The 22,979-nt window shown below is 43.7% G+C and overlaps 1 protein-coding gene across 4 annotated transcripts in view; it reads left to right on the top strand.

Moving 5' to 3' along the window:
- RANBP9 (RAN binding protein 9) overlaps positions 1-22,979 on the top strand; it is a 467,999-nt gene that overhangs the window by 383,032 nt on the left and 61,988 nt on the right. For 2 of the 4 annotated variants that reach the window (XM_086950773.1, XM_086950775.1), the window contains 2 exons: positions 15,256-15,406; positions 20,368-20,489. In XM_086950773.1, the coding sequence (XP_086806899.1) occupies positions 15,256-15,406; positions 20,368-20,489 (273 nt within the window). The remainder of the gene's footprint in view (positions 1-15,255; positions 15,407-20,367; positions 20,490-22,979) is intronic. The other 2 variants (XM_086950776.1, XM_086950774.1) reach the window with 1 other exon arrangement.

Genomic DNA, 22,979 nt, shown 5'->3' with positions numbered 1-22,979 from the left:
TTGATGTCAAAAGGGCTCTAATGTACTATATAGACAGAACAAAGGATTTCAGAAAAACAAAACAGGTTTTCGTTGCCTTTTCTCCACAACACAAAGGCAACCCCATTTCCAAGGCAGGGATAGCCAGGTGGATCGTTAAATGTATACAGATTTGCTATGCCAAGGCTAAACGCACACTAACCATTCCACCACGAGCACACTCCACACGTAAGTTAGGAGCGTCCATGGCTTTCCAGGGGAATATTCCTTTAGAAGAGATATGTAAGGCAGCCACTTGGTCCACCACACATACATTTACAAAACACTACTGCGTAGATGTGCATTCTAAACAGCAGGCAGCTGTAGGACAGGCTGTTCTCAAAACTCTTTTTCAGACTGCTGCAGCTGGCACGGGGAGCCGCCGCTAACAGGGGGGACTGCTATGCAATCTATGCACAGATATGAATTTAGCAGCCCACATGCCTCGAACCGAATATGCTACTTACCAGTATGCATCTCTTCTTGGCATGTAGGGCTGCTGACATTCATATCGCTCACCCTCCTCCCCGGCGCCTGTAGCAGCTGTAGCATTCAGAATTACTATCTAGCATGGACATCGCTCACTGTATCGCACTCCATTTCTGCCACAATGGCGAAAAATAATCTGAGGATGGAGAGGATGCCCATGCGCACTGTAGTACAGGGGAGGAGCCACCTATCTCATGATACTTCGAAGACTCTTCCAGGACAACAATGTGCAATCATCCGGACCTAACACTAGGCGGCGATCTATGCACAGATATGAATGTCAGCAGCCCTACATGCCAACAACAGATGCATACTGGTAAGTAGCATATTCGCTTTCCATCCTCTTGGCTGCTCTTCGGCCACCCATTCATGCCTCCTTCCACCCATTCTTGATTCCATCCACCCTTGAATCCTTCTTTCAACCTTCTGTTCTGTCTTTCTTTCTCTCCATCCCACTATCTCTCATCATTACATTCATCATCCTTCTCTCCAGCCTACATTCCCTTTTTCCTTCTCTCCATCATTCCATACACTTTTCATCTTTCCTTTCATCCACCCATCCTTCTCCCCCTCCTTTCTTTCACGCCTTCTTTTCGCATTTTTCTCCTACACACAGCTCCACCCGCTGTGCTTGCTTCCCTGCCCCTCGCTGTGCTTGCTTCCCTGCCCCCTCGCTGTGCTTGCTTCCCTGCCCCCTCGCTGTGCTTGCTTCCCTACCCCCTCGCTGTGCTTGCTTCCCTGCCCCCTCGCTGTGCTTGCTTCCCTGCCCCCTCGCTGTGCTTGCTTCCCTGCCCCCTCGCTGTGCTTGCATCCCTGCCCCCTCGCTGTGCTTGCATCCCCGCCCCCTGGCTGTGCTTGCTTCCCTGCCCCCTGGCTGTGCTTGCTTCCCTGCCCCCTGGCTGTGCTTGCTTCCCTGCCCCCTGGCTGTGCTTGCTTCCCTGGCTGTGCTTGCTTCCTTGCCCCCTCGCTGTGCTTGCTCTCCTGAGTGTGTGCGGGGCTCTGGGTGGGTGGGTGTGGCTCTGGGTGGGTGTGGCTCTGGGTGGGTGTGGCTCTGGGTGGGTGGGTGTGGCTCTGGGTGGGTGGGTGTGGCTCTGGGTGTGTGTGTGTGTGTGGCTCTGGGGGTGTGTGTGTGTGTGGCTCTGGGGGTGTGTGTGTGTGTGGCTGGGGTGTGTGTGGCTCGGTGTGTGTGTGTGTGTGGCTCGGTGTGTGTGTTGTGGCTCGGTGTGTGTGTTGTGGCTCGGTGTGTGTGTGTGTGTGTGTTGTGGCTCGGTGTGTGTGTGTGTTGTGGCTCGGTGTGTGTGTGTGTTGTGGCTCTGGGTGTGTGTGTGTGTGTTGTGGCTCTGGGTGTGTGTGTGTGTGTTGTGGCTCTGGGGGTGTGTGTGTGTGTGTTGTGGCTCTGGGTGTGTGTGTGTTGTGGCTCTGTGTGTGTGTGTGGCTCTGTGTGTGTGTGTTTGGCTGGCTCTGGGTGTGTGTGGCTGGCTCTGGGTGTGTGTGTGTGTGTATAGCTCTGGGTGTGTGTGTGTGTGTGTGGTAGTGATTGCTGTCTGCTGAGCTCGTCCGTAGTGTACAATAGGTCTCACATTTGCGAGAGATTAAGCTATTGGCAATGTAAATGACAATGCCATTTATTTATGTTTTCCAAACCAACACATAAATACAAATTTTGTCATTTACAATGCCAATAGCTCTAACTTTTCCAAAGGCGAAACTGTTGCATTGTAAATGCTTGTTTTAGAGCAGGTGTCCCCAAACCGGCCCTGGAGGGCCGGATCCATGCCAGATTTTTTGGATATCCCCATTGAGATACATGTAGTTATTTAAAAAATCCGGCATGGATCCGGCCCTCCAGGACCGGTTTGGAGACCCCTGTTTTAGAGGGTCGGCTGAAAAGAGTGAGAGGTATTTTTTTATGTTTCGCAAAGCAGGGATAGTTAGCAGCTGGTATAGGAAAGCAAGTTAATGCATGCAACTGGCTTTAAAAATGGCATTTTATGGCTTTTCTGTAACTTTCTGCTAAGGATCACTGTCATTCTGTGCACTGTGTTGAAGTAAAATTGTTGTCATTCTATTTTTGGGAAATGTCACGTTTTTTTGCTTTAAAATTCTGGTCACCCTATCTGAGGGTCACAACTTGGCCATACTTTTTTAATTTGGCAAAAACAGTTCCCACTACTTTGTTAAAAGGCAACCGATTTCAGACATTTGAGATGTCTCAGCTGAAATGCAAGGATTGAGAGTTTCCAGTGCTGCGAAACTGAGGAAAGGACAGACGGCTGAACAAGAAACAAGCCTTTTAGTCAGGGTGTCTGCAGCCTGAAAAAATGTAAATGTGCGTATTTGGTTAATCTGTAAGTGTTAAGGCTGCTTGGAAGCGGGCATTGGCTTTAATTGATTGAGTCACTTGAAGAGTATTCTTTGAGAGGTATTCAAAGGTGACCGGATGAGCTGTGGAGTGCATGCTTTTTATGGACAGTCATAAGAAACGTTTGCACTAGGTCTGCATGTTACTCCGATCCATATTTTGGAAGCACTTTTGGGTTTCGCCTGCCGAAAGCTGCGCAAGCAGCGTTTCGCACAGGCGAAAACTTTTGTTTTGCAGTATGGACAAAAGTCCCGCCTCTGTTTCCCATTGGCTAGCTCCATAAATGGAGGCTAGCCATTGGAAAACAGAGGCGTCCGTCATTCTGCGAGGCGACTCGTGGGCGTTTCTAAGAATTTTTCTCATCCGGCCCCTTTTGTCACGTCAGTGCGGCGGTGGGCGGGGTTTTTTTTTTTTTGTAGTCCATGTTACGGTTGGTCATTCTGCGGCTGACCGCCGCCGGAGGAAGTCCAGGTAAGTGCTTTGATCGTTCCCCCCCCCCCCCCCCCCCCCGCTGTCCTGTCCGTGCCTTTACCGCCCCCCTCCCGCTGTCCGTTTGCCCGTTCCCGCCCCCCCCTCCCGCTGTCCATTTGCCCGTTCCCGCCCCCCCTCCCGCTGTCTGCTTCACTAGCTAGCTTGCCATTATGAACTACGATATAGTTATGTTATATTACTATTTAGGGATCTAAACGTTTCTAATAATGGACTAGCACTTTTTTTTGGTCATAAGAAATCAAATGATTTGGGAACTCTTAAAGGTCGCCGCTATGTCGCACTGCACTTTCCTGCCGTACCGCTTCTTCGCCGCGGATCGGGAGCGTGGCGATCGCCCCGCTCACTGTCGCGCGCTTGGGTGTACTGGTTGCACGCGCCCCCTCATGCACCGGCCCATAGCCCCCTTGTAAGTCTCCACCCCTCCCCTAGCAGCCCGTCAGTACGTCTGCCCCCAGGTTCCGGAGGAGGGTGGCCTCCCGGACCCACATCGACTCGGCACCCCTGCCCGTCCCACTCGGCGGACCCCCTCTTCTCACTCCTGCGCCTCCACCCCGGAGCCAATATTCTGGAGAAGCGCCCCCCCCCCCCGTGGAGCGGAGCGCGGCCCCGGATATGGAGGCGGGTGGAGGGCCCGGTGAGTCCAGTGGGGAAGAGGGACCTCTGGCCGGTGAGTGACCCATAGAATGTTGTGAGGGGGCCACCAGAGGCCAAGGGGAGCTGATAAAGGGATTCGGGGCCTCGGAGGTCGTGGGGGACCAACAGACATGGCTATTGCGTGTGTAATTTTGATTGAAGTGGGTGGGGGACTACCGTGTGTATTTAAGTATATCTAGGAAGGGAATCCTGGGATCTAGACTAATGCTTCTCGATGGGGTCGGGCCCCCGGATGAATTGTACGTATTTAGGGTTGATTGAGATAGTCATGCAAGGCTGTTAACGGAGCGAGGTTTCTGGACCGGGATTGTGGATGGTAGACCTAAGGACAACACTGAAGGGGTACGGATTTGTGAATGGGATGGCAGATGTGGTGTCTGGAGTTGTCCACTGAACCCGTTCACTTAGTTGTTGCGGCTTAGTGGTCCTTTGGCATCGGTCCTGGTGGTGTCTGTGCGTCCACTTAGTTGGTTGTGGTGGCGTGTGACTCCCCTCGGCGTCCTGATGAAGTGCATGTCTCACTTGAGTTGGGTCATGTAAGTGGGCACTCCTGTCCTTGAGTTGTGGTGCCATGCATGCCTCTCCCGTTGTGGATCACAGTATTGTGCATGCCTCCCCTTGGTTTGGGTGTCATTGTCTCATCTCCTGCAAGCCTCTCCTTGGCTTGTGTCTCAGCTTGTGATAGAGCCTGATGGCATGCATTCCCTTTATTGATTCAACTTTATCATATCCCTACGCCTGTTCAAAAAGTGGAGGGATCCCCCCTCTCACTTCACTACTCCAGCCCCTCTGATAAGCAGCTAATGCTACATTAAAGATAGCGGTGATAAGCAGTCCGAAGTTGAAATCTCTTGTTCTTGTTGGAACCTTGGAAATATTACTCCCCATAAACTCGTGTACATCTGTTGCCCTCCCACCTTTTGACATTTGTTTTTAGCCTTATTTACAAAGGTATGGTCTCGGGCAGGCTTGCACTAACTCTGAGAATTGATTATCAAGTGACACCTGCGCTTCCTTTCAGTACCTGGTGCTGGAGATCAAATCCAGTACCTATTCGTCTTCAACCTGAATTTGTTTTTATCACCCTATGTGCATATGCTTGGAATGCAATGCATGCAGTAGTATTTACTTGTCTAAATTTTTTTTTAATTTGGTATCTTTTTCTTCACCGGTATAATTTTAAGGAATTACTCCTTTATGAACAATCATTTGTAATGCAATTGGTCTCGCTTTTGGGACCTTATTAGAATTTAGCCATGCTGCACATTAGACTGAGCACGGCATCATCTACTGTTCTTTAACATGAAATTCTTCCCAAAGTTGAGGGTTGCACAAATCAACATATTTAAGGGGGGGGAATGAAGAATGAAAATGGTTTAATTTTCGTTCACCTTTTCAAAATGTCGAGGGTCACCGGTGATGGAAAGTATCAAATAGGGCAAGCTGATAGTGTGCGTGAGCGCTTTAGCAAGAGTGGCTGTAGGGTGAAGCTGTGCGTTAGAAGGGAGAGGTGTGTGACAGCATGTGCAAGAGAAATGTGTGAGTATAAATTGGGTGTGTGCGTTTGAGAGAAGTGTGCATGGGAATGTTTGATAACTTTAGAAGCAGTTCATATATAAGTCTGTTTGGGAAAGTGGTTTCTGAGAGTGTGAGTGTGTGAGAGGGCATGAGGTGAGACCGATAGTAGTGCAGCAACAAGACTTTGAGCTATTGGCATTGTAAATGAAAATACCTTCATGCACCATTTGAAGATTTTCAAAACACACAAAACACACACTTTGTAATTCTAGTCCTGGTTTACAAGGAGCAAGGCTGGCAGTAAAAGAGGCACATCTGTTGGCAGCCTTTCGTTTTCTAAGCAACAACTAGAAGTATAAAGTGCGTGTTTACGCGTAGTTTGCAGGTTTTTAAAATATATACATAAAAAGCATTGTTATTTACACTGCCAATAGCTCCAGTTCTCGCAAATGCGAGAGCTATTGCATAGCAAATGCTTATTGTTGGAAGTGCTGAAGTGATTTGTGGTGTAACTCTGTACTGTGCTTCATCCCGAGCTTCTACCCTGTTACCTTCAGGCCAGGGCTAGACCACCTGCTGAATTCATTTTGCTTCGCCAAATAGGGACAGGTTAACGGTCCAGATTTGTACAATGAGCGTGCTCCAAACTGAAAGGCATCCGATTAAACTGTACAGGCCTGTGCTACTGCGTATTTCCTTCCTAGTTGAAAAGTTAACAACGCCACATGCACTAGATACAAGTAGTAGTCATCTGCATTAAAATGGTATTTGTTTCGAAATATGCCTGTTAGATTATGAATATCTGTATTACGTGATGTATAGCCGTATGTTGGGTTTTCTGCAGCTGGTTTGGCCTCCCAGTACAAATCGGGTTTTACACCTCGTCTCCCTGGTTTACAAGATCCTATCGTTCTTTTTGTATTATGGTAAGTAAAAGAAGTGTAAGGATAGTTGGTGTTTTGTTTGCTGATAATGATGTTTTATAAGTTTGTTGGTTATGGCTGTATAAGGTTATGCCTTTCTCAAAATTGTGACACTGGTGATCATGTCTTTGGGATACAAGGCATTTTTTCAGGAGACTAACAAAATAAACTAAGTGTTTTCTACATGCTCCTATTACATACAAACCAGCTATTAACATGTAGATGGCAGGCCCCTCTTTTTTGTAGCAAAAACGTAAAATAGCTTAATTGTGCATGGTGTCGTTTGCAGGGGTGGGTTGCGTGATGTCCCGCTCTGCACAAAAATAATTGCTCTGCCCGATTCATGCTTCCCGTCGACACTAACTCAATCACAGTTTGTCCAGTACTTTAAGTGCCATGATTATACACTCTGGCCATACCATCTCCACCCCCCCCCTCCTTACAGTTTTCTGTAGCCAACAATTAACTGCGCAAGCAGACCTATCAGATCGCTACATCTGCTCCCTATCTAGAAGTAACCAGTTCCTATAGGTAAAGGCTATCAACTCTCACTATCCAGCACAAAGCAGTGTGAGTCTTCTAGGGAGAGCATGGTGTGTGGGAGAGCATGGTGTGTGAGAGGCAGCAGTGTGAGTCTTCTAGGGAGAGCATGGTGTGTGGGAGAGCATGGTGTGTGGGAGAGCATGGTGTGTGGGAGAGCATGGTGTGTGGGAGGCAGCAGTGTGTGAGAAACAGCAGTGTGTGAGAGACAGCAGTGTGAGAGACCTTTTATTTATGTTTTGGTTTTTGAAACATAAATACAACGCATTGTTATCTGCAATATCATTAGCTCAAACTCGCGTAAATACGCGACCTATTGCATTGCAAATGCTATAGGTCTCGCATTTGCGAGAGATTAAGCTATTGGCATTGTAAATGACAATGCCATTTATTTATTTATTTTCAAAACCAACACATAAGTAAAAATTGTCATTTACAATGCCAATAGCTCAAACTTTTCAAAAGGCGAAACCATTGCATTGTAAATGCTTGTTTTGTTTGTTTTTTTGCCTTAAACCTAAATCTTTTTGTGCACTATGTGGCAGCCTATCTTATACTCTATGCAAGTTTAATAAAATGATGTGCATATTCACAGTGCTGGTAAAAACACACATCACTATTCCCCACTGCACCAAACACAATTCAATTATGCGGCTCTCTGTTTACACGCACAGATATCTGCAGTGATCGCATTAACCAATAGAGGTTTCACAACATAAAAGATCTGATATCTAACCGAGTAGTTTAACTTGCATTTGTCTTTCATTTAAGGTGTATGTTATTTCTCTCGCAGTCACTTGAAGGTGAAAGCCCAACAAAATAGTTAAAGAACATTTTCTTTTTGCCATGCCTTTGATCCCACCCCCACGTTCAATGACCACACCCCATTGGACTTAGGATCACATTTCTCATACTTTTTTTAAATGCACTTCGACCGCTAGTTCAGAGGCAAGTCAAAGCCTTGATGTAGCCAACTAGGGGCTAACCTGTGAAAAGGGCTGCTGTCTCATTTTATTTACCAGCACTAGAAAGAGTAGCACATTTCTTTCCGCCCAGGCGCTATTGGAGCAAGGGTCAGCTCTGCATTAATGCATGCTCTTTTTCCAACCCAGTTTCTTCATTCACTTGACACATGAAAGGCGCGAACATTTCATCCACATCTTCTGACTTGTCATGGCCTGCATGCATAAACCACCTGAGTAGACTTTAGAGCCATCACTAGCATAGTTAGTTACATTCACACATGGCCACCTTCATTTTTACATCTGTTTTTATGTCATTTTACATTTAAACTATAAATGGTTGACGAGATGCATACATATTCATATGGAATATAATCCGCATGCAACATAGCGAATATACTAAATAGTGGGGTGCTTGTCCCGCTATTCTTTGGGTACCCCTGTTGAGCGAACACACGTGCACACACCCCCTTCAACCATAACACATGCCTAAGATGATCTGGATACTCCATCGATCCCTTCAGCTCTCAGTTTGGTCTGAGCCTTTTGTCCATTTCTGTTCATTGTCCGACTCATGATGCCCAGGGGCATCCTCGTGCCCAGGTCATAAAATTCTTTATCCTCATAGTTGATGAAATTTGAGGACAGCCTCTGTTCTTATATATAACTTTCTCAGGTCCCATTTATGCATCCATCTCCAGTTTTTCTTCGTAAGTAACACGTGTGGCCCCCAGAGATATGCAGTATCCCTTTGGCAGCCACTAGGCCTAGCAAACCAAATAGCAACTTCTTCCTGGAAAGGGCTATGTCCACAGAATACCCAGCAGCACAAACTGGGAATTATGTAGGATTACCTTTTCTAAGACTTCACTCCGCACTTGTACAATCCTGCGCCAAAATGTTTGGATTTTGGGGGATTCCCACATTTTGTGATAGGAGCCTTCTGTATCAATAGATCACAGACACATAGGGGTTTGTACTTTACCCATTTCGAATAACTTGGCAGTGTCCAAGTACACTCTGTGCAGAATTTTATATTGGATCAGATGAAATCTCGCCCTGTTGGCGCTTTGCAGAGTAGCATCAAGGCACATTCTCAGACCACATGCAGGGACACCCGCATCTTTTTCCCACCTCCGTCAAAGAGTTGGAGGTCTCCACTTCCTTGTGGACTACCAGGCTGTAATACCATGACTGATGCCCATTTGCCCCATCTCACTGCTATCCACCTCCTCTTAAAGCATTGGCGTTAATTGATTCAGTCACTTGAAGAGTATTCTTTGAGAGGTATTCAAAGGTGACCTGATGAGCTGTGGAGTGTATGCTTTTTATGGACAGTCATAAGAAACGTTTGCACTAGGTCTGCATGTTACTCCGATCCATATTTAGGAAGCACTTTTTTTTTGTTTTTTTTTTTGCCTTAAACCTAAATCTTTTTGTGCACTATGTGGCAGCCTATCTTGTACTCTATGCAGGTTTAATAAAATGATGTGCATATTCACAGTGCTGGTAAAAACACACATCACTATTCCCCACTGCACCAAACACAATTCAATTATGCGGCTCTCTGTTTACACGCACAGATATCTGCAGTGATCGCATTAACCAATAGCGGTTTTACAACATAAAAGATCTATCTAACTGAATAGTTTAACTTGCATTTGTCTTTCATTTAAGTTGTATGTTATTTCTCATGCAGTCACTTGAAGGTGAAAGCCCAACAAAATAGTTAAAGAACATTTTGTTCTTTTTAGCCATGCCTTTTATCCCACCCCACGTTCAATGACCACACCCCATTGGACTTAGGATCCCATTTGTCATATTTTTTTAAATGCACTTTGACCGCTAGTTCAGAGGCAAGTCAAAGCCTTGATGTAGCCAACTAGGGGCTAACCTGTGAAAAGGACTGCTGTCTCATTTTATTTACTAGCAAGAGTAGCACATTTCTTTCCGCCCAGGCGCTATTGGAGCAAGGGTCAGCTCTGCATTAATGCATGCTCTTTTTCCAACCCAGTTTCTTCCTTCACTTGACACATGAAAGGTGCAAAGATTTCATCCACATCTTCTGACTTGTAATGGCCTGCATGCATAAACCACCGGAGTAGACTTTAGAGCCATCACTAGCGTACTTAGTTACATTCACACAGGGCCACCTTCATCACAACCGGTTACGCTTCTGGTCCTTTCACTGTCCTTTCTTTTATTTTTACATCTGTTTTTATGTAATTTTACATTTAAACAATAAATGGTTGACGAGATGTATACATATTCATATGGAATATAATCTGCATGCAACATAGCGAATATACTAAATAGTGATGTGCTTGTCCGGCTATTCTTTGGGTACCCCTGTTGAGCGAACACACGTGCACACACCCCCTTCAACCATAACAAATGCCTAAGATGATCTGGATACTCCATCGATCCCTTCAGCTCTCAGTTTGGTCTGAGCCTTTTGTCCATTTCTGTTCATTGTCCTACTCATGATGCCCAGGGGCATCCTCGTGCCCAGGTCATAAAATTCTTTATCCTCATAGTTGTTGAAATTTGAGGAAAGCCTCTGTTCTTATATATAACTTTCTCAGCTCCCATTTATGCATCCATCTCCAGTTTTTCTTCGTAGGTAACACGTGTGGCCCCCATAGATATGCAGTATCCCTTTAGCAGCCACTAGGCCTAGCAAACCAAATAGCATCTTCTTCCTGGGGAGAGCTATCTCCCAAGAACACCCAGCAGCACAAACTGGGAATTATGTAGGATTACCTTTTCTAAGACTTCACTCCGCACTTGTACAATCCTGCGCCAAAATGTTTAGATTTTTGGGGATTCCCACATTTTGTGATAGAAGGAGCCTTCTGTATCAATAGATTACAGACACATAGGGGTTTGTACTTTACCCATTTCGAATAACTTGGCAGTGTCCAAGTACACTCTGTGCAGAATTTTATATTGGATCAGATGAAACTTCGCCCTGTTGGCGCTTTGCAGAGTAGCATCAAGGCACATTCTCAGACCACACGCAGGCCCCATCTCACTGCCATCCACCTCCTCTTACCGCCCAAAGTGAGTCAGCTAGTGTTCAAGACTTGCACAGCGAAGTACGCCAGTAATTTCAGTCTCACCAGTGGCTACAGCCAGATTGCCTTGACAACATGCTCTAAGAATGGTGGGATTCTAGACCCCAGAAGGCTTCTACCAGTGACCTTCTATTTGAAGAATACTCCTGACACCTCTCAAAGCCTTGTCAACTACATGTATCAAAGTCTGGACACGTTCTGTGTGGCTTACTTGCATGATGATATTTTTGTTCGGCAGTTCATGGACAGGTCATATCGGTATCTAGAGCAGGTGCTAATTAGGGCGCAGTGGGCAAACCTCCAGGCTGCTGTGGCTGGTTGATTTTAGAGTGTTTTAAATGTGTTTGTCTTATCCATAACTTCACTTTAAGTCTACGTTTTTTAGTGTTTTTTTAATGATATACAGCTGTCATCTCCCATGTAATTCGCTCCATACACATCTTGGGGCTTTGGGCCCAGGCATCTTAGGCCCTTAACTCTAGATACATTTACTTCTCTTAATGCTGTATTGTATTAGTAATTAGCACTTCCCACACCCATTGCAAGGCCTGAAACACTTGTAAAAATTCCACAATGTTGTATTCTAATGGATACTTCTAACCGTAGATTCCTTGCCTTGTGAATTTCCCCCAGGCGCCAGACTGGATCGGGAAAGCTCAAAATCAGGGCTCCTGCGTGCTGGTTTATGGTGCTGTGAGACTCCGCCTTGAAACTATTCCACTCCGGAAGTGACAAACAGAGCTGCATATAAGTGTTAGCTATGCTAGCTGAACACAGCTTCTCCTTTATTTACTCGTCAAAGAGAATTTTATTCAGAAAAACCTTCCAGCGTGCAAGGGCCCCCTAAAACTGCAGAATTGAAACTTGTTGCGACTGTCTCAAACATATCTGTGACAGATTACGATGAGCGGTTACTCTGATGTTTAGGTTCTTCACTCGACCCCATGGCCTGCGACTGTGCTCAGGTGAACCCTAAGGCCATCTCGGAGCATGACGCAAAGTTCAACATTGTGAAACACCAGAAGTCTCTGCGTTAGTGTTGCTCCAGGCAAAAAGCGAACATCCATAACTAAAATCGTTCCCGAGGCAAATCTTCCTCGTGGTTGAAGTCTTCAGGTTAGTCAAAGAAAAAATACAAGAAGACCAAACGGGACACTTGATCTTCAGAGAAGGTGTGAGGGTTTCCCTGTGCATTTAGTTCTCACTCCCATTCCACCAGGAAGTCGATTCTAACTCTGGTCCCCATGCACCTAGAGTTTTCAGGTTCTTTGGCGATGTTGTAGCAGGTGTAGGCCTTCCGTGAAGCCATGCTACACTCTTTTGGAACACTTCTGGCTCCATCAGATGCAACTTCTTGCCCCAAGTATCTCCACTTTAGTTACCTCCGATTGGTTCACCGTCCTGCCATCTGAATTGCTTCAGTCCTTTTTCGGGTTGCATGTTGAACTGGTGCTGAAAGCTGTGCCGGCTCCTGAAACATCAACGCTGAACCGACGCCACTGGTGCTGGAGTAAATCCCCAGATCTTGATGTACCACAGCCCTTGCTGACCCCGTCTGACTTGGACACAATTCCACTGCTGTGCAGTCACGCACAGACATTACATAAGCTTTTTGGCTCCCACTCTGACCAGAGCCAGCTTTATGGAGAGAACAGCGGTGGGTATGCTGCACTGTGTGTTTTTGCTGTAGACAGTCCAGTTAACAGCTGCCTCGTAAAATACCATGTTTTGTAGTGCATGGTGGTACAACAAATTACTAGTATTGGTCTTATTGAATCTGTCTCTTTATAAAAGTACACACACCCATCTTCCTGTAGAGATGAAAAGCACAATGTTGCTTCTCAAAAAAGATCTGTTCCCAATATTTTCCGTGACCAACAGAGAACATTAGATCATTGTGATGCTTTTCTTGTCCAACCATTTGTAAATGCAGCCCTCTCCTTTGCACCATCTCGGTCTTCTGGACCGATGAGTATCCTGGTGAGAAGTCATGGGTCAGTTATGACTATTATGTGGATGAAACAGAAGTATTGCTAGAAATTAAGTTCACGCAGTGAAAAGGTGCCACAACAAAAATGATGGATGTGAATTGGCTGCAATTACAATTGGAGGTGCTGCTAAAGTACGGGTGGCAATTGTGTCCGACTTCAAACCAGACAAAATATTACAAAGAAGTTGAATCTGAAAAGATCTCAGAGTCTCTAGTAGCCTCAGGAGGGTTCAACCCCTATGGAACAAGAAACATTAAAATGTGTTAATCTATAGACTATAATCTATGCCAAGTTACTGATACATGCATGTTCTTTTCCTTCATGCCATTGTAATTTTAAAAAATAAATAGAGTGTGGGTTTCTCGTTAATTTAAGATTTTTTTAATCTGATGCAAGATGTGATTTTTTTCTTTTAAGACATTTCAAAGAAAGTGGTAAATGAGGAATTTATATCTGTAAATGGCACTACCAACATATTTACATTTCTGAAATGATTGAGGTTTCTAAAAAAAAACATTTTGCCCTCTTTCACCAACAGAATTTCTTGTGTAACTTGTCCTTGTTCATCCCTGATATTAAACGGGTATAAATAATAATCATGAGCACTTAGATAAACCTATGCTGTGCCTTTCCAAAACCTAAACACTACTCTGAATCCCTATATGTTACACTTGTATATGTGTTCCGAAAGTGATGTTACTGTTCATTCACATGAAAATCAAAATACCCATTTTCAAAAAATAATAATGGTGATAAAATAAAACTGTTTGTCATGCTACAACTGTAGTGGACAACAGGCAACATCATTGATGCTCAAAATAATGGTACAAAATGTATATATTCTCCTGCTACCCCAATGAAAGGTACACCTGAGTTCTGTACATAGTGACTAACTTTTTATTGCTTCTGTCCCATTATTCACTTGGCATAAGGAACGCAATAGCTATTTTGCCTTAAAGACAGTAGCACACCTTAAAGATTGTAGCATATTTCTGGAAATATAGATGACGGGGCAATTGTTTAGGAGTTGGTCTCTTGCACTCATCCTAATTACACAAATGCCAGCAATCCTTTGAAACCGTAAAGAAGGTTTGTGGAATTGCAAATGATCACAATTTCAAAACATCTATTTCTGGAAGCATACAAAAATAACGCACATCAGAGGGGATGTGCTGCCTTTGTTACAATTTCAACATCCTCCTGGATACAACTAACTACACCTATGGTTTCACATAAGTTGACATGGTAACATGTATATTAGTGCACAAAGTGACGCGTATTTTTAAGCACACACTTTAAATTAGTATCAGAGGTTCTGTTCGTCCCTTGCTAGAACCCTGAACTTATCAAGAGTTATCCCTGATATCCTTATTTCATTTTTATTGGCCCCTCAAATATTTTCTATTTCTACCTACTATGCCTCAGGCTGTAGAATGCTTAGCATAAAACAAGCGGTTTCCTCGCATGTATCTGAAAACATGCACTGTAAAGAGCTAGGGTCAAATCTTTCTACATCCTCACCATCAATGTGTGGTATACGGTATCCCAGATGTGTATTGGCATATGGCTGGGATACGTATGGCTTGTGCTGCATCCGTTGCTGTATACTTTTCAAAATCATCGTTGGGAAGCTTAAACTGTTGGACACCAACAATAGCTTTCTGAAATATAAACATGCTGGGAAATCTGCTATGTGGTCAAATGTGGTAATCCTGTGTAAATTCCCTAACCATAATGCCCTAATAAGAAAGGCATATTGCATAAATCACACTATCTTTATGATTGCATCTAATAAGAACTATGACTGCAAACGTCGTTTTTTCGTGTCTGTAATACTTCCTGGTTAAAGTAACTACTTATGATTTTGGATTTTTTTTAATGTTCTAAAATATCTTGCAAATTTATGAAACTGCTTAAGACCTTTAGTCCCCCACGACTGCTAGCCACATTTCAGCCTTTGCTGCTGTCAGTTTAAAAGGTACAACAGCAATGATATATAGGAAACTTTGAAAAAAAAATTCTGGCATGATGAAACCAGTTCACAGGCATGAATAGAAACATTTTGATAAATATCCTGCAACTTAAAAGCATATTTGTTATTTATTTATTTTTTTTGTATTATTTACCCCCATTTACAAAAAATGTATTTTTGCACCGCTGGAAAGAAATATTGAATTGCTCTTTATTACATCCACTTAAGTATCTAAGACTGCTTCTCTCTCTCCCCAGGTTTTGAAAGCACTTGCAGTAATGGTGTGCTATCAAACAAAGCACACCAGTCTTACTGTCATATTAAACATCAATCTACCATTCTAAATGTGCCGGAGCTCAACAGTATAAACGTGACACGATCTCAGCAAGCCACCAACAGCTTCACCAGGTGGGTAGTGTGCAATGAATCCCTGTTGTCTTTTTTTTTTTATTACTTCATGACGGAAGCTAAAATGTTAGGCCGCAGCACACCTTTGATATTTGTGATATGAAGTTAAAAGGTCAACAGTGAGGAGCCTTTCGCACATTCTAATTGTAAATTCTTAAGAGTAACTTGTACTTGTAGAAGATAAACAGATGGCAAATTGGTTAAATAAAAGATGCATTAATCTTCATTTTATTTTCTTCTCCAGGGTCTCTTATTCTAGAAAAATCCAGATATCTGTAAAAAGTCTTTTCTAGGACATGTCCTCATGTGTTTGATCATCTTTTGCACCTGCTCAGAATACTCCCACATGTTCACTAGTGGCTATTTAGCTTTTTTTTTACATCAAAGTGGTACCCTGAGGCTATTTTTGCCATATATATGCGCGCTAAATTGTATTTTTAATTGTTGTTCTTTTAACTAGTAAAACATTTAAAAAAAAATAACAATAATGGCCCTCTGGACTCAACCCACCTGGTTGACAAAACATTTGAAAAACAACCCGTATTTCATTTGAGTCTCTTTCCATTCATATCAAGTGCAATAATTGATTTCTTTGATGTTGTGAAGCCGACACTTTTCGCCGCTTAAACTGAACTGATGCTTCTTCATGGCTTAATCGAATATCCTCGCAAGCTAATACCACAGTAATATCCTACAAAAAGCTGCTTATGCTCTCTTTTAATTCCAGCATCACATTTATCCTTCCAAAACTCAGCGATTATGTATTTAAAAAAAATAAAAAATGTAAAGGTTGTATACCACTTTTAAGAGAATCCAATGCTTTTTCAATCCTTTATTTACCAATTCTTTTAAAGATCCAATATTCACCAATTCGTAATCATGAAATTTGTTATCAGGCTAAATGACCCACATCTCTTCATTAACTAATAATTAATGCTGTTGATCTTCCTGATCACCACCACATGTTCATTGTTCCACCAGTCGCTCGTTATTCTTTTTTTAAACATTTTCATTAGCTTTATTTTGCTAACCAAACTTGCATTAACCTCTTCCGTGCGTCGGACGCCCCCCGGCCATCTGATGTCACAGTGGGCGTGTGAGGAGGATGGGCAGTTGCCGTCCGAACCCGGACACACGTCTAATTCCTTAGCACAGCGGGGGAATTCCGGCCGCAGCGAAGAGGCTAATGAAATTATTTTTATTCTTTTTAAATTGTGGTGTTTTTTTGTTTTTACTTTAGCTGCCTCCTATTTCTCTTCTTTAGTTTTGTTTTGTGTCTCCTTTCTGTTTATTTTATTTTTTTATGAATTTGAAATTCATTTTATAGTTGCCTCTGGTCTGGTTTGTTACAAAACTCACCTAATAACACATTTTTGCAATTTGAGAATTTGTTTGGAGGAATTAATTATTAGTCATTTTATAACTTTTGCCTCACCTGTTTAGGTGAGAATCACAAGTCATAAGACTGCACATACTGTGCCTTTCTGTTGTCAGTAGTGTGAATGCCATCCTGATAATGGCATTGAGTAAGGTAAGGATGTATATTCATATACCCAGGGTAAAGCCTCTTACTAGAAGGTGCCTGTCATTATCAATTTATGATCTGTCATCCCTACATTTCCCTGCAATTCATAAACATCCCCTAAAGCTGCCTACTTTTGAATGGTCAGTATTTTGTGCAGGTTCCACCTACTGTCTTTAACAGAAGATTGTCATATCCTTGTTCCAGTACCAGTAATTGGGCGAAAAAAACGCTAGAAGGCATCCTCCAGTAAGCGTCACTGAATCTTCGCTTTTGTTATACCAGGATTGTTCCTAAACTCCATTTATTAAATGCCCAAAGGAGGTAGTATAAAATACTGCCCACTCTGGGATTTCCCTTCAAAATAAAAACAGAACACTGCACTGCCTCCATATATGCCAAGAATCCTGTGCGTTAAAGACACATCTACGTCATTGTGCTGATTTATTGGGAAGTCTACAGTGTACAGCTAACAGGTGGTCTATCATCAGACATTTATAATGCAATGGATATTAAGGGCAGGTAGTCTTGGGTACGTGTATGCCTCATTCCACTCACCATCTTAGATGCACCTTCTCATGTTCTCTTCCCACTGCTCCCAGCTTTAAGGATAGCAGAGGCAGGCTATATCTCAGTATGCAATCGAAGCAGGCCTACCTCCAGTGTTAGGGCATGAAGTATCTAGTTCGCTTTATGGAACTTCGGAGAAACTTAGAAGTCCCTGTAGGCCTCCTGAGCTTTACCTGCTGAACTGCAGAACTCAGAAGGTTATAGCTATTGTAGCCAAACTGTTTCAGAAAAGATCTCTAGGGTTTGAATTTACTGTCAATATGCACTTTACCCACCCTGACAGAACCTGCTGGACCTGTAAGACTTGGTAAACCAACCCTACTTTCCCGTAGAAAATGTTCGAGATATAACACAGGTAATTAAGGTGTGTAGTATAGCTCAGTGTTTCCCAAACTGGGGTCCCTGACACATTCCGCGGGGGGGGGGTCCTCAGGCTGCAGTTTTAAAAGCACTCAAAAATTCCTCATAGAATTAGCAGTTTTTGAGCAACAATAAAAGTGTCAAGATAACACCAGTGATTAGTGTACCTGCTGGAAAGAGATGAGAGCTTTGTTCAGTGGCAGGTTTGACTTATCTAATGTAGCACAGAGGGTTAATATGCCTGCTGCAAAGAACGCGTACCGTGCATTTGAAAAAACAGTATTTTATGTGCATAGGTCCGTGCATTACTTCTTTTGTCATAGAGATTCTTTTGTTACTCTTCAGCTCATAAGAGACAATCATAATCTAGCACAGTGACCTATAAACTGTCATCAAAGAGCTGCTTACACACTGCATGGTACAAATTAGTAACATATTGTTTCCCAGTCTTTCATTATCCTGATGCTGCTAAGGGGTTTATTTGGGTGGAAATACATTTTTATTGTTAAAGTCAATGCTAACTACTGTTAGGTTCTGAATCCTGAGTTTGTGCTTTTCCAGACCAAGCACTCTTTAAAAATGCTTACCATTATGAATGACATGTGAATCCTATACCTTATAGTCACCTTTGCCTTATGTAACATTTTCTCTCCACTGATTTACAAGTATTATTCATTGTCTCTTTATGTATGTGATGTAAAGTGCTCTGACATCCTACAATGGTATTAGAGATGCTATAAAACAAATACATGTGACCGATGTGCTATGGAGAAATGAGAGGCACTGCTGTAGGGTGATCATAAGGGAATCATTGAAGAACCCCAACAAAGGTTGTTGTATCCTGGTGCATAGTAAGGTCATCATTTACTATTCTCTAAAAAGCTAATGCAATTCAATATATAATGATAAATGTGCTGTAGAATGCACCATTGTATCCTAAATGTTTTTGTGGGAGATCCTCCCAAAGCCCCCTTTGTAGTGGTCACCCTCACTCACTGCACTTGGTGTGCACTGTATGGGGACTGGTCGGAAAACATTTGCCAGGGCTGCTGTGGGTTTCCACTCTGGCCCTGGCAGGAGCAGGAGCCTTGTACTGCAAAATAAAAGTAACCATTTAAAAGGTAATCTCAGAGATGCAGCACCAACCTTCCTATTAAAACGTTCCGTTTTTTGCATACTCTTTCAATATAAAATAATAAAATCCTTAGTAATTTGAGTATTTGTTTTGTGTGCACATGCGTTTCTTTTTTTCGAATTACTCTTTTAATGTGTGAAATTTAAATTGTACAAATTGCTGGGGGGTCCCTGTCTTCCACTGGTGAGTCAATGGGGGTCCTCAGAATTCAAAAGTTTGGGAACCATTGGTATAGCTTATCAGCCCATGTAATGGTTAGTTTTCTTCAAAGTACATGTATATTTAATATTGGAGCAGGAAGACCTCTCGTACTGACTACAGTTATCACAGTCAGAAGGTTCTGATCTTCTAGACCACTTGTGTCAGTGGACCTACCTGAGACCTCATCAGTCCGTGAAAGACAGTCTCCCTCCTAACTAGTCAAGGAATGGCACCTCCACTCTGCCTTCCTCGTATGATAATTTCAATTTCTATGCCGAGGCCTTGAGAGTGCATCCATTCCAGTCAAAGAGTCTAAGAAGGAAATCCTTTGGTGTGGATAACGATTTCGAAATGCTCATCAACATGTGAAAAACATAGGAGCAATAGTATTGTTTTGACCATGATACATTAAGCATTGGAAGTAGTAAATAGCAACTCTAATAGGAAAGGTAGCCATTGCATCAATATTGTGTTGGAGGAAAGGAGACTTTGACAGTGACTAGTCCTGATACCAGGTTAAACTTCTCCAGCAACTCTACACATGCTTTGGGTTTGATACACATAGCAGTATATGCTGTGCCTGATGTAATAGGATTGTAAATAAAGTTTAAACCAGGTTAGGAAGACATTGGACTTTTCGCACATTGGTCCCACCACCCCCTGCTTTTTTGTCTGTAGAGGTTCTCCTCCCACTTTCATATGGACACTACTGCAGGAAGGAAAATGTTTCTTTACCTGCAAGCACTATCAAAATATTAGTTTGTTTTGAAATGGCACTTAATACCACAGTTTTCGCCATTCCTAAGTGCTTTAAGAAAAAAGGTGTTAATGTTACCCCAGTCACTACTAACCCGTTTACCAACCGCTGAAGGTTAAAAGGCTGGTTTGGCCTTGCTGGAATTGTAATTTGTGAAGTGCAGAAATCTCAAATGTCAACTATTAGTACTTTACTCTTTCAGTTGGGTATTTATGCCTTTTTATCCAAAGTATATATTTAAATTTGTGTACAGAACCTTTACTCAAACTTTGAAGCTACCATCATCCTGTTTCATTTTGTATTGGGAGTGGGAGCGGCAATTGAAATGAGGATGCGGGTTAATGAGAGCGTTCGCTGGTGTGCGGATGAACGGGAAACTGATCTCCTAAGTAACATTACAATTCTTTCTTTCTCAGCAGTGACGTAGATATGGAAACCGATCATTACTCCAATGGTGTGGCTGAGCCCACCTCCCATGGATTCTTGAACGGGAGCTCCAAGCACGACCACGAAATGGAAGAATGTGACACGGAAATGGGTCTGTACTGTTAACTATTTTATATTTTTTCCTCATTTGTTTTAAAGCAAATATGTTGCATATTTCTTACATCAAGGTGCAAAACAAATGTGGGGAGTACCTATAGATAAAGGTGATTATGTTGGGTAGCATCATAGTTGCCAACATTTGAAAATAATTTCCGGGGACATGTTACATCACAGCTATCACTTACTTACTTGAAAATTTACTACACCCTCTGCCCCAAAGCTCCACCCACATAATTAGCATGATTGAACTCCTACTTAAAATACTTACAGATTGTCACTTGCATTGTAAAATTAGCAATGTGCTGATAAAGTTCATACCGAAACATACAGTCAAGACCAATAACACCTTCCCAACTGGACAAACTATCAATCTCAAAAAACACAGTGAGAGGCATTACTTACTCACTTCTCAGAGCCAGCAGATGGCGCCCAGTGCAACAGTCTTTTTTTTGTGCCCCATGACCTCGTTCTCAACGGCTTCCTTCACAACCACTGAACAGTGCCCCTCATCTCTCCATAGTCTGTCACAAATATTTATGTATTTTATAATGCTGCTCATACTAGTACACGGTGTCAGAGCACTTAATGTCACAGATGCATTGCATAGAGACAGTGAATCATACATGTGTAAAGCAGTCTAGGAAATGTTATATAAATACAACAATGAGGATTACAAGGTGTTGGAGTCACATGTCACAGATACTAGGAGGCAGTATATTTTAAGGGTGTTTGCTATGGACTATGCTCTGGGCTTTACTCCAGCAAAGGGACATGGCTTGCAAAATGCAAGAAACTGCACAACAAATGACATGTTTTGATGTCATCGATGTCCATGTTATGGAACATAGCCGCTTTGTGTGGAGTGCCCTGGTTGAAACTGACACTGGGGGTTACCTTTCAGCGTTGAAAGGGGATCCCTGCATCCTGGCCTGCTGGAGTTTAAACTACACACTGCATCCCCCTGGTGACCTACATTCTGCATCCGGGCAGTTACTGCCTGCTGTAGTGGCCAGCGGTCCCCCGCTGCTCCTCTTCTTTTTAGGTTTCGCCTGGCGTTCACTGCGCAAGCAGTGTCGTGCAGGCGAAATTTTTTGTTAGTCAGTACGGGGCTTTAACCCGCCTCTTTCCTCCATTGGCTAGCTCCATAAATGGAGGCTAGCAATTGGAAGAGAAATATGTAAATAAATCTTGGAGCAGATTCGTGGGCGTTCCGCTGTTTTTTTAAGCTCCGCCCCTTTTTGAACGTCATGCGGTGTTTTTTTTTTTTTTTTTTTTTTTTGCAAGTCATGTTTTTGTCATTCCTTACGTGTGTGTGCCAGGATGGACGTGTCCGCTCTCCTCCGCAGCCCCGCAACCCCCCCTGACGTTTTTTTAATGACGAGAAAGGCTGTGGAGAGATCTGTAAAAGAAACAATTAGCCAAAGAGTAGGGGAGTGAGGCGCAGAGGGAACCTCTCTCTTATAGCTCCCACAGTTAGCTCCCCACCTCGCATGGCCTGTGCTGCTTCTTCTGTGACGTCTGTTCCAGGGCCATGTGAGGACATTGAGACGGAATTATTTATTTATTTTGCGCTGGAAACTGCCGGATCCCCCCTCTCTCCGCTGCGCCCGTTGGTTTGGCCCGAGTCTCTGGCTCATTGTGCTGTAGCCTCCCTCACGCTGGTTCCAAGATGGCGTCGGGGAGCCACCAAGTGTAAGAGGCGTTTAGGGGAGGGAGGAGGAGGACAGCGAGTAGGAGTGTGAAGTAGGGAAGTCTCCCCGCCCCGGTGTAGGAGAGCGCGCAGGCCGCCGCCTCCCCCCGTGTAAGTTGTGATACCGAATACGCTCTGGTAATATTTGATGTTTACGGAGAAGCAGTCATCTCGGTGACACGGCTCAGTGAGTTCAGAGACGGATGTCTGATGACCAGTCCTGGCTTCCAAACTTCGGAGCCTGTGAGGTACCTTACACTGGGTAATATTATTAACACCTATGATTTTCAATGCGCAGAGAAGGCCGCGGCGCGGTTTTAGACACTTATGAAAAACAAATGCTCGCTATTTGCCCGTGGTTGTCATCCGTAAATGCCTGGAGCTGCTGTTATTTCTTAGCCACAGCAATACAATGCTGCCGTCTGGCTCCTGTCGGACCGGGAGTGCTGCTCATCCTAGCCATGCCGAGAGCGCGGCCACCAGGTCTGTCTCTTCTGCCACCCCGCCCCCACCCACACACACACCGAAGTCTGCACCATGAACTTTACCATCTTTGCAGCCCTCCCTTGCCAACTGTGGGCGAGATCTCACGCCCCCAGGTCATGAAATACCACACCCCGGGTTATTAAGACACCACCTAACCCCACAACTCCTATTTAGGATTTACAGGATGACTAACGCGCCGCATTGTTTCCGTTTATGGCTGTTGCCATCAGGACCATTCTCGTCAATCTGCCCACGTCACTGGTCTCTGGCTACGGTCAGCCCATGTCACCTGCGGTCCTGAAAACG

Source organism: Lissotriton vulgaris, unplaced genomic scaffold (genome assembly GCF_964263255.1).
Source record: "Lissotriton vulgaris unplaced genomic scaffold, aLisVul1.2 SCAFFOLD_1218, whole genome shotgun sequence".
Taxonomy (NCBI): domain Eukaryota; kingdom Metazoa; phylum Chordata; class Amphibia; order Caudata; family Salamandridae; genus Lissotriton; species Lissotriton vulgaris.
The sequence above is the reverse complement of the archived record's forward strand: the minus strand, read 5'-3'. Positions and strand labels throughout refer to the sequence as shown.